This window comes from Cheilinus undulatus, linkage group 18, assembly GCF_018320785.1.
Source record: "Cheilinus undulatus linkage group 18, ASM1832078v1, whole genome shotgun sequence".
NCBI classification, from domain to species: domain Eukaryota; kingdom Metazoa; phylum Chordata; class Actinopteri; order Labriformes; family Labridae; genus Cheilinus; species Cheilinus undulatus.
Genome location: NC_054882.1, coordinates 21870303 through 21889196, shown reverse-complemented (window position 1 = coordinate 21889196; position 18894 = coordinate 21870303). Strand labels below are relative to the sequence as shown.

Genomic DNA, 18894 nt, shown 5'->3' with positions numbered 1-18894 from the left:
AGTCCATTAAAATACAGATGAGAGCGTTTTACAGCCGGGCCAACAGCAACGCCTCCCAGCTAATCCAGCAACAAACACAAACATCAGATGAATTATCTGTAATGGAGAGGACTCTGTTCTGGCACGGCTGACGGAGAAATGAAACAAAACAGGAGTTTATTTTGGTAAATATTTGGATTTCGTTTTCATTCTGCTTTTCATGTACGTAATTAGCTGGCAAATATAGATCTGTATAGAAATCCTCGCTTTTTCATCAAGAGGGTGCCTTTAGGTGCGCTTCCAGGACTTTTTTCCTGCCAGAGCTGCTTCATGTGGAAACTAGATATGAGAGGAAAGTTTCTTAGCTTCCAGCATTTGAAGAGTTTGCTTCTATAAATGCACTTTAAGAGGAGGAATCGGCTCCATCTATGCATCCGTGGCTACTTGCACACTTGACAGTTTCGCAGGCGAACAATGCTGCTCTGACAAGCGCATCTCTCCTGTGTCGGAATCTCATCTACTTAAAGCACTATTTATTCAGCACACATCCTTTTAATGCTGAATCTTGGCAACGGCGCATGAAATCCAGCACCTTAATTCCATTAGCTTGTTACTCCAATAAGTCCCAATAATCTAAAGCTAACTGCAACACATACACAGACCCTGGAAGTGCACGCGCCATAGCAGCTCCCTCTGGGGTGCTTTTAATAACGTTAATAGCCTCTAAAGGTTGATTCATTCTGCAGATATCAAAGTAAACGGCCGCATTAACCTGTGATGTTTGCAACTAACTGCAGCGGAGCTTATCAAGGGAGGAAGTAAAAAATGGAGGCAATATGAGGCACAGCAGCTTTTGGGGATTTAATGTAATTACATCACAAAGATTTAAAGATGCAGCAGCTGAAGAAATTCAAATGCTTTTTCATGCATGCTGCAGCTTAGTTTCCCACAATCCTGAATGCACCACAGTGCATGCACATGCTTGGATCTATTGTCAATAAGAGACTGAGGCTTCTCTTCAAATAGGGCTTAGCAAGTGGCGTTCAAAGCCTCAAGTCTTCATTTGAAAAGGTGACTCAGCTTTTGTTAGTCAAAGGGTAAAAGAGGGTCCTTTAAGACCCCGATGGCCTCAGTGGGAAGGAAGGTAAAAAGCAAGAAGAGACACAGACAAAAAAAAAGGCAGGCGGAGAGAACGATGACCGAGCAGAACGGTTAATCTAACAGGGACAGAGAAGGGATGTTAAGAGCATGCCAAGAGAGAAAGGCATGAGAAAGTCTGCTCGGTCTGATCCTACGTGAGCCGATGAGATGGGTGACGGGTGAGGAGGGGTGAGAGATAAGAGCCAAAGAGGATTAGGGCCGTGAGAACCTTTGTTGTTGTGATCAGTTAAAAGCACTGGCTCTCAATGATCCACCTGACCACTTCAACGTGCCTACAGCAGCAAATCTACATGTGAGGGATGACAGGGCACCTTCTGGAGGTCTTTGGGGCAGGGTTACTTCTGCAAAACCCAGACACTGTTTTTATTTAAGGCTGTTGTTTCATTACAAAGTTTCTGCATGGTGCACATATCTGGGATAAAATTCTGCATACTAACTATTAAGAAAAAGGCTCTTTTTCAACCAAAATCTGATTTCTCACCATAAAGCCCGCTTTATAATATCCATAACGATTTTTTGCAAAGGCACAGAAAAAAGGCTAACTCAGACACATAGCTACAGTACCAAATGAAACTGTATATTTTCTTGTGATTTGACTACTCTAAGTGTTTAGAGTAGTCATGACGTGCCTGTAGGAGCATCATAACCTGACATGCCAGTCTAACGGTTTCCCATGTGCATGGGATTATTGCATTCAGGAAGTATTCAGACCCCCTTCACTTTTATCATTTTTGTTATAATGCTACAGTCTGTTAAATTCTCCTTTTTCTGGATGTGAAACCGGCATCACAATCCACTCACTCACACATAACCCCGGACAGGTGCATCACTGTGGTGGAACACGACCTTTGCGTGCTGGATTACCTGTCAGACCTCAATCGTCTGTCTGTACAGCATCTAAAGCACCTACGGAGTCTTCACCATGCCCCTCAGTGTAAGAGAGGATACCAACTTTTTCCTGGATGGTTACGTTCCACAGAGAGTCTCAAGACCCAGAGATGATGGTGGTGCTGGGAGAGAACGGCACAGGAAAGGCGTCCTTCATCAGGATGTTAGTAGGAAGACTAAAAGCAGATGGTGGAGGTGAAACATCAGCGACAAACCTCAGCTCATCAGAAGGTCAGCCACCACTGCATCCCTTCACCGATCCCGGCGTTATGGCAGAGTGACTGAACAGAAACCTCTCCTCGTGTGCATAACACATGGAAGCCTGCTTGGCTTTCATTTGGAGTGTTTTGCAAGCTACAAGATTGCCCTTCGGGATCTTTGTCCCATCTCCACACAGGCACTCTGGAGCTCAGTCAGAGTGACCACCAGGTTCTTGGTCAGCTCACTTACAAAGACCCTTATCCCTTGATTTCTCAGTTTAGCTGGGCAACCAGCTCTTGGAAGAGTCCTGATTGGGCCTTCAATTTCAGAATGATGGAGGCAGCAGATAATTTTTGTATTCTTCCCCAGATGATTTGCTAAAGCATAGAAAAAGAGCTTAATCAGACACACTAGCCTACATGGTTCTGTACAGCAGCCAACACTGAAAACAGGTAGGCCATGAAACTCTGTACTCAGTGTGTTGCTTGGCAGTTGTTGGGTTGGGAGATCTTAGAAATTTGGGGGCAAAAACCTTTAAAAAATATATTTTATGGACTGTGACTTCTTGTGGCCCTTTGCATTTGAACAAGCACCACTGTCAATGTAAAATATTGTGATGACTCTTCATTTAGGCCCAAACAATGGATATGAAGGTTCTAATATCGTCCCAACACCTTTGTGGTCCTGTCAGACCTTACATTAGATACTAGAACACCGAAATCTTATTTTATTTGTCCATAATTTCCAGGAAAGTTTCCTGGAGGATCTATTTGTTCTTATTACAAAAAAGAGACAAACGTCTCAGACAATTGTTTTAATTTACTGTTCAGCTGATTTCAAGAGGAATTTTCTTCACTGAGTTGGAAAATAAACAGCACCAGTTGCACCTCTCATCAGCTTTGATTACAGCAGGGATAAAGAAAATTTGAAACATAATTATGACTCGGGGTATTACAGGATATCGGTCCAGATAACTGTCAAATTGTGTGAATATTTCTTTGAAAAACTCCTCTTTTAAGGAAGGAAAAATAAGGCCATGAATGAAAATAATATACTTTTCAAGAGCTTTAGTTCCTGGTTGCCTGGGGGGGACTCTGACTTATGAGCCCAGTATTTTAAAACCCCTTCTTACTGCCCTGTCCTCCCCACAAAATTGCCTTCATAAAAAAATGGTAAAATAGTGAATGAAAGGTTGAGTGAATGACTTCTAACACAGCCCCAGTCTCACTGAAATCTGATCCAGTTTCTAGAAAACTGACTTGATGATGCACTACATTTTTCACACTTGCTCTGTAAACAATAAATAACGCTTCACAGACAGTGGAAAGCATCTTGGCAGTAATGGTGTTAAGCCGTTGGCTTAGAATAGAAAAGATTTAAGTGTTTTTCTATCAGTTTGGCATTTCAGTGCAGATGGAAGATTTGTACAAAATCAGAAAAGGCTTGGAGGACGAAAAAAACGGTCTAACTCTTTATTCATGTAGATATTTCTCTCATTAGACCACGCTTTCGACACCCAGAAAAACAGCAAATGACACCCAAAAATACTACTTTTCTTCCTCTTTTACTGAATTGCAATAAATAACTTTTATGCTAGTGTCTGCAAGCTCTGTTGGGCCTTTCCTCAAACATCAGTCACAGAATTTACCTGAGAAGAAACAATAGGCGCGGGTGGTCAGAGATGGCAGAAGGACTGAGTAATGAATCAGCCGGCTGACTGGTTCTCTGTTTTCACAGAAAGGAGTGTGTTTATTACATTAACTCTCTCTTCCCTCTGCGCTGTATAAATAGATAAAGATTGAGTAAGAGCGAGATGGCTGTGGTCAGAGGGTTTAGGGTTAAAAGGAAGTGAGCTTTTCTGCAAAACAGAGATACAGTAGAAGGAAGCTTCAGAGCTGTGCAGCAAAAATGTTTTCTTCTTAATGTTGAGCTCTCGCAGAGCTTAGCAAAGGTAAATAATGACAATCATTCAAACTTTGATCATTACCACTTAATCTAAAATGAAGCGCACTAGGTGTATGGGAAGTAGCCTTCGTGTTAGAGCTGTTGTTAAAAGCTTTTGCTTAGCTAGTGCTTCCTATAAGAAAATTAAAACAGTGAGGATGGAAATATGCATTTGTTTGTTGTACTTCAATCAGGACCACTTTGTCAAGAAACACATGATTTTCAGTTATACATTTTTCTATTTGTTAGCAGTTATTAATTCTGCTCTCATTGCTTTTACTTACATTTGGCAGTGTGGCTGTCCCCCTTAACCTTCCACATGCTTATGTGGAAAAGCAGGAGCAGCGCATGTTCCTGCTCTTTCTGTGCCTACAAGGAAAGCCTGAAGCAGAGAGAGGAACAGAAAAAAAACCAAGAGCAGAGCAGACACCACTGACAACAGTATGACATTGATTAAGTCAGATATAGCATGGAGGAGGAGATGGGGTGGAGGAGGGTTGCAAAAAGCACCTTTAAGAGGAAACAGTAAATTATACCCAGGCTAGAGCCTGGTTCCAGTTCCAATATGAGTGCAATTAGCCAATAGTGTGCTGAGAGCGAAACAGCTGGCTGTTTTGCGGTTATAAATTTTTCATTTGATTAGCAATTTTAATTCTGCTCTCATTGCTTTATTTACATGAAGCGTTGTGGCTGTTCTGGGATCCCCCTGCCCTTCCACATGCTTATGTGAAAAGCATCAAGCAGGAACAGTTCCTGCTCTCCCTGTGCCTACAAAGAAAGCCTGAGGCAGGGAGAGAAGCAGCAATGAACCCAGAGCAGAACAGGCATCAGTGGCAACATAATGACATTGATTAAGTCAGATGTAGCATAAAGGAGGAGCTGGGGTGGAGGAGGGTTGCAAAAACAGCTTGCAGAGGGAGCAGCAAAGTAGAGCAGTTGAAATATGACTGCAATTAGCAGACAGCGTGCTTAGAGAAAAACAGCTGGCTGTCAGCTGTTGAGGGCTTGTGTGAGAGCCGCTTATCTCAAACATGGCAGCGATTGATTCCTCGGCACGCCTGAAATAATGCTCGATTTTTCAACGAGTCATGTCTCCTGAGGAATCCAGCCCGTTTTTCTTTGGTGAATCTCTCAACTCCTCCAGATTTTATGGTCTTCAGTTCACCCCAGCATCCCTTTAATTTAAGATTTAATTGTGGACAACGAGCTTTCAATTTTTAATATATATATATATATATATATATATATATATATATATATATATATATATTCATGTGTGTATTGTATTTGAGATTTTGTGATTTTGTTTTATTAAAAACTGTAAAGTTGTGTAAAGGTATTGTCCTTTAAAGGGTTAATATATATATATATATATATATATATTAGGGGTGTCAACGACTAAGCTTTTTCATAGTCGAATCTGATTCATCAAATTTTGCCTTTAGATGACTAATAGTTAGCGGCCCCATGTAGTCAGAGTGGTACGATCTTGGTTACATAACAACACTGGACTATGAGGTTCATAGTCAAATCAGACTCCTCCGAAGCTAATTGTTGAATCGCCGACTATTCCAGGTCACCCCTAATATATATATAATCAATATTTGATATTTATATTTCAGGCTGAAGTAGTCTTAAAAGATTGATTTGATTAAAGTGGAAAAAGTATTAATATATAATAATTTTACAACAGTTTTAAGAAGCGGCCATCTTTTGTCATTAGGGACAAATGCATTAGGACATTAAAGGACCTCTAAGGGTTAATTATGTCCATCAGAGTAGCATATATCATATTTATAATATTTATCAAACAAATTAAACTTTTATTTAGTCCTCAAAAAAGAGTTTGTTGTTTGCCATGAAATATATAATGAGCACTTCAAAGACTTCTTGTCAATGTTAGTTTAAATTAAAGGTGAAAAGTCTTGTATTTTAACCAAAGCCTCTTGTGGGTTAACACTAAAAGACAAAAAAAAAAAAAAAAAAAAAAAAAAAAAATTTATCAACTCTGAGGCATTTTGTTTCTCCACAACATATCAAAGGTTAAGAATGACCTGCCAAACGTAGCATGTTCATGAATATGACAGAACTCCTGGTAAGATCAAAAAGTGACAGTTATATGGTGGCTTGCTTTAACAATCTTCTTGCTCTCAAATACAAAAACAGAGACTCCAAAGGTTAAGGCTGTGACATTCCTGGAATTAAATACTTTCTCAAGAAAAAATAGAGCAGTTCTTAAGAAACACACACAACACCCAGTTACCACAGAATCCAAGGTGGTATCACAACCTCCTTTCAGGTCTCATATACACTCTCAATTCCCCTTGGAATAGAGGAACCTGACCGCCTGTACACTGGGACTGAAACAGCATAAACCCAATCACTCTGCTCACTGAAGCTTCCCTGAGAGGTGGCAAGCAAAGGTAGAATAAAATCAAATCAGAGCTTTAGAGGTGCTAATTTACTGCAACAAAACTATAACAGCAATACTTCCTTAGATATAAGTGACTTCCATACACCAGTTTTATGCAACTTTAGGAAATAAATGGTGCCATCTCTGGATTAAGGTGCAGCATGGCTGATAAACTCCTCCAAGAGCTCAAAGGTTTAGAAACAGTTGTTCAAACATCTCTATTTCAATGATAAAAATCCTTCTTTTTATGTTTTTCTCAGCTTTCAATTTGTGTTTACTACCTAATATAACACCAGTCCAGTATCACTTCCTGCTCTCCTGAGTGACCACGCCATTTGAGTGACAACAAGCCCCAGGACTGGGTGGTAGTACAAGTGCATCTCAAAAAATGTAAATGTTCTTTTATTTTTGCTATGGTTTAATTCAGAGGAAAGGAAATTTTGAATTTCATTTGGAAATCAAGGCCCCAGAGTCTGGAGGAAGATGTTAGAGGCTCAGAATCCAAGGTGCTTGAACTCCAGTGATTTCAGTCTCCACACTGATGGTTTTGGGTGCCATGTCATCTGCTGTTGGTCCACTGTTTAGCAAGTCCAGAGTCAACACTGTCAGCTGTCTACCAGAAGATTTGAGAGACCTTCATGCTTCCATCTGCTGAGAAGCTTTATAGATCTGCTGATTTCCTCCACCAGCAGGGAAGCCAAAACTACTAGAAACTGGTTTGCTGACCATGGTGTTACTGTTTGATTGGCCAGCCAACTGGTTTGACCTGAACCCTGTAGAGAATCTCTGTGGAAGTGTCGAGAGGAAGATGAGAGACACCAGACAAGCTAAAGGCTGCTATCAGAGCAACCTGGGCTTTATGACAACCCAGCAGTGCCATGGACTGATCACCTCCATGCTATGTTGCATTGTTGTGGTAATTTGTGCTAAAAGAGCTCCAACCAATCACTGGGTGCATAAAAGAACATCATTACTGTATCATAAATCTTTTTTATTGATGAGTGTTTTGTGATATACTAATATTTTGAGATAATGGATGTTTTATTTTGGTAAGCTGTAATCATCAAGATTAAAACAAATAAAAAATCTTGAAATATTTTACTTTTAATGAGAATAAATAAATTGAAAAATATGAAAGTTCATGGTATTCAAATTATTGTTGATTAGAAACCAGTTGCAATTCTTTTTGGGCCCACTAATCATTATTTGTGCATTTTTTAAATCACTATAGGCCCCATCTATCCCGTGTACCTTTATTCATATAGATGGAATGTTTTCACCCAGAAAGGGTGCCTGCGCTGGCAGTGTTTAAAGTACCCTGACTGTTGCTCCTATAAGCTATCAACCATAATTCACCATGGCGTTGAGCCCCCTTCTTCTGTGGTGTTTGTGAATTTTTCATATGCAGCTTCAACTATTGCTAAACTTGTTGACTCACATAGCAGTAGTGGATGGAAACATGCATTAATTTTGTCGTTTATGTTAAGAAATAAAAATCGCAATTATTTTGCTTGGTATTGAGATCAGAATTATGAAACTAGATTACTCACTGAGTCTACAACATGTGCAACACACACCTCTATCAAACGTAGACACTCTTAAAACTTTACAAAAAAAAGTATTAAGAAAATACATTCCAGTCAGGAACACTCATGAATCTGAATATGAGGGTGCAACAGCTTCATGCCATAAAGGAGGAGGCTGGGGTGGAGGAGGCTAAGCTTTGCCAGTAGCAGCAGTGTGGTGCATCAGTATTAATGCAAGTAGGGATTGGTGAGAAGTGTGTCATATTCAAGTACACCACTGTGTTGAGAGAAAGAGCTGTGATTGGCTGTGGGAGCTGGGAGTTGATAATTAGGGTAAGCTGGCTGTCAGCTGACCATGGCTGGGCTTATGACTGCAGTCCTGCATGAACTACACTAAGCTTCATAAACAGAAAAAGCATAAAAATATAGAAAATAATGTTAAATAATAACAATGAAAAACCATTTGCCCAGCCCTATAAATAAATATTTTCTTTTGTTGCACATCAAAATAAATTAGTTTTTAAAAATCAGATTCCAACAATCGTATGCTAACAGTAAGTTGGACTTGAAACCACACTGTCATACTCGGAGTGTGAAAGAGGAGATATGCAGATATCTGATTACGAGGGTACAGACTGCTTGCTGCAGTGACAGCTGTGCCGCAGTGATAGGTGGGCGACACAGCAATGTTAATGTGTGATTGAATGCCAACGGGCAATATTGCCCAAAAGTTAAACTGCAGCCAACTTTTCCACACTGCCAACTGGTTTGTGGTTTTTATGCTGGCCAAAAGATCTGAGTGGTTCAACTCGAACAGAAAATAAGTGGATTTGTAGCAACTTTGTGTGACTAGTTCCTTGAGTTGAATACTCTAGTTGCATGAAATAACATAAAATTGATTTGTGTTCACCTCTACCTGCTGTCTCGTGTCCGGCAGCCAGATGTAGCAGAGGCAGAGGATGGCCAATCTCAGATGGCGTTTGGAGTGGACACTTCACAACCAGCCTGGAAGGCACTCGTGCAGCCAGGGGGGCCTCTGTCTCCTGGTCCAATCTGGCCGCCTCACCATTCATGCTTCTCTCCCAGAGATTCAGCTTGCCCGCATGCCCTCTGCAGCTTCTCACATTACAGCAGATTCAGGCCTTGGTGGCTTTTTTCTCATAGAGCAGAGAAAGTCCCATCTGGACCACTGGAGAGGCTGAGGAGAAGTTGGAGAAAGAAGGCAGACAGATGTACTTCAGTCAAGGCCAAGAAGAGTGAGATCAGAATCCTTTTATACCTGTAGAGCAGTTTTTGTTCTTGTTTGTGAACAAAATCAAACATGATTTAAATCAATGACTCTTTGTATCCATGCAAAGCTTTTTAATGATTAGAAAGTGTGTCCACTCACAGAATAATAGGAGGAATCTGAGAGTCATCATGCTCATTAACAACGCTTTAAATACTGACTGATTTGAAATTTAATTTAAAAATATTTTTGAATTTTTTAAGTTTTAAGAATTTGTAAAATTGTCTTCATTTCAAAGCTAAAATGTCAAATACCATATTTAATAGCAGCTTCACAAATGTGAGGATTTGACTCTTTAGCTTGAGAGATATATTAGACAGTAGCATCTGCTGGGTTTACAAGTTAGCCCACATGAACCAAGTATTATGAAGATGCTATCTTTAGCTCTGAAAAAATAAAAATGCATTTTTTTCCCTTTTTGTTTTAACAAAGAAAGTTACCATATTAATTTAAAAAAATCATTAGGTCATTGCAATGCAATGACATCTCATGTTACAGATTTTTTTTTAACATTTGCAGATGACATCAGTTTATTTTGCTCTGGTAAGAATTTAAGGGAACTTGGTTTGATGTCAATAATTTATCTTTAAATATTAAGAAAACTACATTTATGTTTTTTGTGCATCCAAAAGAAACGGATAAATTAAAAAACTGTAATGTTAGCTTTTGAGACCAAATTCATTTGGGATGTGATTGACATGGAAACAACATACTGAATGCATAAAAGGGAAAATTTTAAGGTCGGCAGCAATTCTGCATAAATCCAGTATACTGAATTATAATGTTTCGCATTTAATCTGTTGCTCACTGTTGTTCTTATTGTGCGGAATTGTGGGGATCTACCTTTATAACAACATTAAATTCAATAATAACACTGCAAAAACAAGCCATATGTATTCACAAAAGGCTGAGTACAATGCTCACAGAGATCCACTTCTTCTAAATTCTCATGTGTTGAAATTTTATTACTACCAAAAAAGCAAATAATATTCAGAGCAAATTAAAAAACACTCCCAGACTTGACACAGAAGTTCTTTTTGGTTCAGGAGTCAATATGATTTGAGTTTTTTTTTTTTTTCTTTTTTGACAGTAAACTACAAGAAGCCAAAAGGGGTATTAAAGAAGACATGTTTCTGTAGTTGGAGTTAAACTCTGGAAAGACTTTACTCTGTTTTCAATGCTTACTGGTGTGACTTATTTATCTGTTTTTGTTTCTTTGCATTTCTGAGAGTTGGAAGCTTAATTTGTAAAGAAAGTAGGGGAGGATTTTGCAAGCATTGTGCTTCTGCCTGTGCTTTTTCAGTCATTAGCCTACTCAATACTCAGCTGTTGACTTTGTTTAAAATGTCTGTACCAGTGATACAACCATGGCCATATCACTCTTTTTGGATAACTTGTGGCTCTTTTAAGTCTTACTTGGAAAAATAATTCCCCCAGAAAACCTTGAAAGGAAAATTTTGACATAATAATCCATGTTAAGTCACATCAATCAGTTTGTTTCTCACACTTACACGGTCAGCTTTAAAACTCATATTGAACTGTCTACTTTTATTTCTTGGCAGTATATTTCCATCAAGTGTGTGCAAAAACAGAACATACAAGATAAAATCACTGATTTCAAACTTAACTCTGTACTTCTTTAATGCATTAATTTGAAGTGGATATTTGTTTCAGTTGTCTAATACTTGTATTAAGTCAAAATGTTTAGACATAAAATTCTTTTTCACTTGTTCTTTATTTATAACCCATCTGAAGTATCTTATCCCTGAATTCCATGGTTTTCTAACTTTATCTTTAATATTAACCAAACTGAACTAATCTTTTTTTTTTTAAGTTATTATTGCATATAGATTAGCAGATATTTTAACAACTCAGCAGAAGAAAATGAACTGGGCCATGCATTTTTTGTAAAAGAACAAAACCATCATCTGATGTAGTTGATAATGGGGATAAAAGTGATGAATTAAACTAGATTTTTGTACAGTGGCCCTGAAATGCAAAACTCAACTTCAAAAACTAAACAACTGCAAAAAAAACTAAACTCATCTGCAACCAGAAAAACAACTGCAAAAGCAGAAAACAAAACTGCAGTGTCTTCATCCAGGCAACATTGAATCATGCCACCCACATGTACCTACAGTACCTCTTCCTACGTCTTCATTAATTCATTTCGAATTAATGTTGTTTTCTGATTTTGCAGTTGTGTTTAGTTATTTGCTTTAATGTTTAGTTTTTTTTTGCAGTTGTGTTTTTTGTTTTTTATGCCTTTAGTTGTTTTGCTGTTGTGATTTTTTTACTTGCAGTTGTGTTTAGTTTTTTGTAGTTGCGCTTTCTGCTTATGTTTTCCGCTGTTGCTGTTGTGTTTGATTTTTTGCAGTCATATTTTAGCTTTAGCCAAGATGTTTGGTTTTTTTGCACTGTTGTCTTTAGTTTTTTTGCAGTTGTGTTTTGCACTTCAGGGCCACTGTATTTTTGACCCAAATATTCGCAATAGAAACAATAAAAATGATGAAAATGAAAGGTGAACCCAAACACTCTGCATGCTCTGACTGATATTTTTTGTTCAGTACTTACTGGACCCCTCCAGGTGTGGATTGTGGCACCTGCAAAGGTTGTTTTTCCACAGTTTGGCTCTTCAGTTGAGCAGGGTCGAGTCCCACTGGTCTATACTGTGTCAGATGTTTGGGGTTTGTGTTGTGACTGAATAAAACTACTACCACTATTACTACATGACATGTGTCGTCTGGAGGTATTTCAGCCTGATGTTCACCCACTACGGATCACAGCTCACCTCCCCTTTTGCCTTTACTCCCTGTGACACTGCATCACTGCTGTTTGAGGCCGTATAATAGCAGACCACGCCTCTCAGGGTCGACGCTGCTGCTACAAGAGCCCTTGCGCCACTGTCAGATGTGTATACTGCTCCACGCGACAGGCGCGTGGCAGCCGAGGAGCGCGGAGCGCGAGACTTTTTAGAACCCGGGGACGCTCGAGGCTCAGACCGCGGTTCGGCTGCTGTTGCTGCGAAGGACTCGAGCTGTGAAACCGGTGGAATGAGACATGTTTAGCGTGAAAATGTGCGAGTGTAGGTCCTTAAAAAAAATTCACTAATTACACAGGGTAGAAATTCCGTGAATACAACTCGCTGTAGTGACTGAAAGATGACTGCGTTTGCTCTTGAGCAAGTTCAGTTACTTATACGCAGGTTTTAGTGGCGCGATAAAAGGCTTCAGTTCCCTCGGAAAGTTTGTGTTTTGACTTTCATCTCTCGTTGATACTTCACGCATTCATCGGAAGCACTTCACTTTAACCTATCAGACTTTTACAATAAGGAAAAGTTGGATTTAAAGCTTCTAAGCGTGTGTTTTGTTAATCTAGGAATTCGGCACTGATATAAAGTAGGTAAATCGATGGAGTATCGTCCCGCTTTCTGAAGCATGTCAGTGCGGTTGCAGGGCGGAGGATCAACAAGTTGACCGGGGTGCAGACAACCGGACGCCGGACTGCAGCAGCTCTGGCAGCCGGCTGCCAGCTCCGCTTAGTTCCCTCAAGCTTATCCCAGACTAATAGGTGTATGTGACCCTAAGGAGAGAGGGTGGGAAATTTTTCTAGGTCAGTGCGACGAAGGAATGTCTTTGAGATAGGAGAAAACTTCTAAATCACTCGAGTTTGTGTGGGCAGTAAGAAAGGAAGTTCGCTGCGTGGTGAAATCTTTTTCTCCTAGTGTTTGCAAAGCATCATCTATGATGAATAAGGAGGTTTATTTAGTCTTGGGTTTTGCCAATCTAGTCAATTTCAGCCGCGGTAGTTCAACATCTGGAAGCAAGTATGACACATGTCAGTCCGTGGGAAAATGAATCCACAATAGCAGATCGTGTCCTCCCTGCCTGAGCAAACAGCACAAATATAGGCCCTGATGTTACTGCAGGCATATTTAATATTTTTATCTTTAATGGAACTGGAAAAAACGAGTTAGTGCACATTCTGCTGATCATATAACACAGTTAAGATCCTCTCAAACAAACTGACAATTTTCTATTATTTTATGGTTTGATTTCAATAAATAAAAAGGGATGTATTATTACTTTGGAGGGTGTGCTTCATATAAGAATGATAGAGGAAAGTAGCTGACGTCGCAGTCATGCCACTGTGCTGCAATATAAGATATTAAACCCAGGTTAAAGTCTAATATCTTAAATTAACTTAGGACTTAGAGGCTAAAGTAGCACAAAAGCCAGAAGAAATGTCACATTGGGAGTCGGTCTCTCAGGCAATGTAAGAAATTAATATAGGCCTAATCTTATCATGTAATAAAGTTTAGGCTCCATACTATTTTGTGGACTTACTGGTGGCAATAAGGTAAATTTAATGAGTTTTAATGCTGCGTTAATCAGAGGCCTACGGGCTGTAATATTAAATCATAATAAGTCCATTGTACAGTCTTAATATGTAAAGTATTAGAGACCGTATCAGTGGAATTAAAGCCTGAATCGGATGCTTTTAGCCGATTTTTTTTAACAGGAATAATATATATCAGTAAATAATGTCTACACTCTGTTATGATCTTCGACCACCACCGAAGAAGAACCCCACACTAACCCAAATCCGGTCTCGAGCTTTAAAACTTCCCCGGTCCGGCCCCCGGGTTGATCAGCTGAGAACAACCTCTGATTGACAACCCCGAAACCCCGTCTCCATGGAAACCGCCTCAGCGGCGCCGCGAGGGCTGGCTCGAGGGCTGCTGTGAATGAGGTGACGTCACGGCTCCGGCGCCAGAGAGTCTGCTCCAAAGAGAGAGAGAGAGAGAGAGAGAGAGAGAGAGAGGAAAAGTGAAACAGGGAAGAAGGAGGAGGAGAGCTAGGGGTGAGGCTGAGGCTGCTGCTGCTGCTGCTGGTGGAAGCTCGCTCGCGCCGCTCTGCACCGACGTGCTCTTGCGCCAATTCATCACGTGCCTGTCAGGCTTCGGTCAGTGAGTGTCGAGCGAAATGTACACAGCTGCGGGAGCGAGAGGAAGACGAGGAGAAGATGGAAAAATGCGATTGCACCAGATGTGGACACACAGACAGCAGGAGGTGCAGATTATATTAGAAATGCATAAAAATTGAGTTGCGTCAGACAGCTGAAGGAGAAGGTGTCCGTGTCTGGTGGAGAGAGCTGCGCGTAAAAACAATGACACAGATGGTGTTTTGCAGGATTTCGAGAAAAGAAAAGTGCCGGACGCGAAATCAAGATTATATCGATTATCAAAGGCAACTTTCTCCCCATTTGCTTGAAATAATCCATCATGTTTTTTCGTTCTGTCTCTGCAGGCTGAGCTCCCCTAACTGTCTCTTTGTGTCCATTAGGATTAATTCCGCTTTTAGGATTTCCTTGTTTTTTGGTCATTCAGCCGAATCACCCTTAAAACAAAACCAAAAAAACATCAAATGTGTAATCTTTTCCTCTTCCAAGTCTGTGCATTCCGAGTTTTAACATACTCCTCATCTTTTTGAAAATGCTTTTATTTAATCCTCAAAAACCTCCCAGCACATTACAACAGTCCACAACAGCCCCTGGGGGCAATTAGTTAGTGGCAGCATCAAACAGCCCCCTCCTCTCTACCACCTCCTCCAGTTGAAGAATGAAGCGTGTAATTCCTACAAACAAACGGCTCATTCAGAAAACATTAAAATGTCAATAGTAGTTAATCAACTCTTCAGGTGCTCGGATATGAAATGCACATTTGTGGAGCGTGACTAAATGAACTTTGACATACAACACACTCAGGTAGCGATTAGCACTGAAGTGCACGAGACCTTTACTGAAGCATTTATGGACAGACACTATCAAAATTAAGTGGATGCACATGGCACGATTGGTTAAAATGACACGTCTGGGCTGAACAGTGGTGCGTAAAGCATTTAACAAGACTTTAAATGTTGTGCCCATTGATACAGATGTGTTCAAAGTTTTCAGTTCAAAATACATTCTTTATTTTCTATCCCTGTCTTTTAAAACTCACTTTGATTCATTTGGGTACAGCTGCTTGTGATGACAGAACTCCAACGTGCGTAAAACTATGTGAAAACAGGTTCCCAGGCACTATTTTCTTATGCGTAAAAATACAAAAACACCAATTCATCTTAGTTTGGCTTTTCCTGATACAAGTTGTAGCCGTTTTCTCAAACATTCTTCTGTTTTCAGTTTCTCAAACTTGTTTTCACACCGGTCCAGGCTGGAGGGAATTAGGAATGATCAGACGCGCCTGTTATGTTCCACATCATCACCGATCCACACCTCCAAAACCAAGCTTTTCCTCCACTTAAAGACGTGAAATGCCACGTCTGACAACATATGATTGCTGTATTATTATTAGAACATCTCCACATTATTGATTGTTTTATTCTTGTTTTGAAATATTTTAAATGCTCATATTCATGCTCGATTCTCTCGAAACTTCAAGTTCACATTTAAATCTTGTAGGAAACGACTTAGCGCGTGCTCACGCCTCGCCATAACCAATTGACACACTCGTGAATCTTTAATTTTCTTGATCAGAAACAGGTAAGGGCTTAATTTTCCAAATTGCCCACCGGAGCTGCTGAAGCGCCCTCTCCGGGTTCCGCCTCCAACATGCGTTGCCACTGGTAACACGACAGGGAAGAGGGAGGATTTAGACGCGAGGAGCCAATGGTAGAACTTAAAGATGATGAGTGACGTAGCATCTTAAACCAATCAGCACGTTAAACCCGCCTGTGCCGCATGCCCAGCCTGCTGCCTATATAAAGCACACTGACAGCTTGGTAATCCAGTCTGATCGCTGGTCGTCTGATAAAAACAGGACTTAAAGAAAGAAGAAAGATAATCGACACACTCACTCACACAACCTTCCTCGCGCTCGACTCAAAACACTTTGAAAATGAAAGCAATAAGCCCCGTGCGGTCCTTCCGGAAAAACAACGCCAACCTAACGGAGCACTCCTTGGGAATCTCTCGGAGCAAGACCCCGGTGGACGACCCTCTCAGCCTGCTGTACAACATGAACGACTGCTACTCCAAGCTGAAGGAGCTCGTGCCCAGCATTCCCCAGAATAAGAACGTCAGCAAGATGGAAATCCTGCAGCATGTCATCGACTACATCCTGGACCTGCAGATCGCGCTTGACTCCAGTGTCGCACTCACCAGCCTGCATCACCAGCCTGCGCGGCCGGGGCAGGCTCCATCCAGGACCCCTTTGACCACCCTCAACACAGATATCAGCATCTTGTCATTACAGGTAATCACACTCTGCCTGGTTTGTTGTGGAACATACGCTTGGGTTTCCTTTTGTGCTCATAGCCTGTGCGCCTTCGTAGCCCTATGCGCACAAAATGGCTTATTTGAAAAAGAAAATGGCATGTTTTCTTTCTTTCCCAGAATGAAATAAGGAAGATATTCGACCTATATAACACTGATACAACGCCGATACCTCTCAATCGGATTCCAAATTAACATTTGGTCTGTTTGTTTGTTTGTTTTCAGTCCCCGGAGTTGCCATCAGAGCTGATGACAGATGACAGCCGGACTCTGCATCGTTAAAGCGGTAAGTAGGCTGTCCTCTCCTCATGTCTGCTTCTGCTGCTGCTGCATTCTGTCCAGGGCTCCTCTACAGCCTGTCTCTCAGTCTGCTGGAGCAGAATGCACGGGGCTAGAATTACCATTTACCAATCCGTTTGTTCGCTGCTAATGTGGCTTGTCGGCTCACGTTGCTGTACGCTCCCCAATATGTTTTTGCATGAATCCCAAACGTGATTGCATATGATTTAAACGAGCCTAAATGCAGCCACATGCTTCATCTTAAATAGAAAAAAAAGCTCAAAGATCAGCCCAGCCAATATTTCAACTATCTGATCCAAATTTATTGAAATAATAAAAAAAAAATGCTTTGGATTTGATTGCGTAAAAAGGCAGATTTTCGCCCCAGGCTGCTTGGGTTACTGTATATAAGTAGCAGTGTTCAGAGTTGTATTATAGCCTCTTGTGTCTATAATGAAGAGCATCTGCAACAGGAAAATAATGGCTGTTTGGATTACTGCTACTACGATGTCTGCACATAATTGGTACAAGAAGTGGGTAGGCGCCAGCTGAGCGGCAATTACGCTGATTCTTCCCCAGATTGTAGGCTGAAGTTGTGCGAAAAGTGTGTGTGCCTCCCTCCTTCTCTCTCTCTCTCGCTCTCTGAGTGTGTGTGTGTGTGTGTGTGTGTGTACATCTGGAGCGCAGGGTTTGCTTAGTATTGGGAGTGTTTGGTTAAATGTTAAAAACTGCGGCTTCCTCCCTGGCGCCAGTCTGTCCGGATCTCTGCCCTGTTTGCATTTTCTAAACACGCCTCTCTCTTTCTCAATCTTTTGCAGGTGTTTGGTCAAGACGCAAAAAACACACACAGACAGGACCTGGGGAGCAGGACTTTCCTCCCCTCCTTCAACTCCTTCACCTCCCCCTCAAAATCCAACCTCTGTCCTCCAGGCCTGGATTTTTCTTTTTTTTTTTTTTTCCTCTCTCTCTGACGCTGAAATCAAGAGACTTTTGCTTATTATGGGACAATCTTATGTGATGTGTTTTTGTTTGGACACTTATTATTTAACTTAAGACTTTTTTTTTATTTGTTGGTCCTTTCTGGAAATGGAAGGCACGTTATATTCCCAACAGTGGGAGGAAAAACGAGATTATTGTCACAAGGATTATTTCCAACCCCCTCTTCCTCACCCCCTTGTCCCCTCTCCTTGTTGAAGTCTTCGCTTTTTTTGCGGAGGTGGGAACGTGAATAGAAAAGACGACTTGGTTAGTTACTGTAAAAAGTTTAGTCTTGTCTTGTCAGAATTGTTGGCACATGAAGGACTGGACGTTGTTTGAAAAAAAAAAAAAAGTTAAAAAATGAGAGAATGAAAGCGTGTGAACTCTTATCCGGAGTTTATCTTGTATAGTTGCAGGAATTTGAAACTTCTGCAAAAGTGTAATGTTGTACTTAATTATGCTGAAACTTTTTATAAAAGTAATGTAAATTGTACCTTTTTATACAAAAATAAATCAAAAACGCAAGTTGAATATGTTTCATTTTGGGGGGATGGAGAGTTAGAAACCAGTGCGTAAAATCAAGTTTTCCAGCTGTGCGTCCAGCTGACTTTCCACAGAAATACACTGACATGACTGCGCTTTTTCTCTGTACATGGAACATCTGACACACTTCATAAACAAATCTCAAAACAAAGTATCCTTATCAGACCTGCACTGTGACCTATAACTATCTGAAACGCAGCGTCAACACCTCTCCGAGACGCACAGTTGCGTAAAAGCTTATTTAGGACGCACTGCATGCACTTTTACTTTCTCACATGCTATGTAAAGTAAATAGGATTAAGTGGTTTTAGCGTGACAGCCTGAGCAATTAAAGTAGTGAGCTGAAGGCTGTTGTTTTAGCACAGAAGTAGGCAATTATGGCGATTTGGCTTAAGGGTGGAAATAGGCTGGTGATGCGT

The 18894-nt window shown here is 40.6% G+C and overlaps 1 protein-coding gene across 1 annotated transcript; it reads left to right on the top strand.

Moving 5' to 3' along the window:
• The first annotated feature begins 16179 nt into the window (after positions 1-16179).
• On the top strand, positions 16180-18463 carry id2a (inhibitor of DNA binding 2a). The gene is made up of 3 exons (XM_041811949.1): positions 16180-16655; positions 16901-16961; positions 17773-18463. Exons 1-2 carry the CDS (start codon positions 16299-16301, stop codon positions 16955-16957), a joined length of 414 nt encoding a protein of 137 aa, XP_041667883.1. The 5' UTR covers positions 16180-16298; the 3' UTR covers positions 16958-16961; positions 17773-18463.
• Positions 18464-18894: the final 431 nt, after the last annotated feature.

Bases quoted from the DNA above. Each gene is read 5' to 3' on its own strand.
- id2a (XM_041811949.1), top strand. From the start codon at position 16,299: ATGAAAGCAATAAGCCCCGTGCGGTCCTTCCGGAAAAACAACGCCAAC. The intron at 16,656-16,900 runs GTAATCACACTC...GTTTGTTTTCAG, and splicing joins TCAGCATCTTGTCATTACAG to TCCCCGGAGTTGCCATCAGA.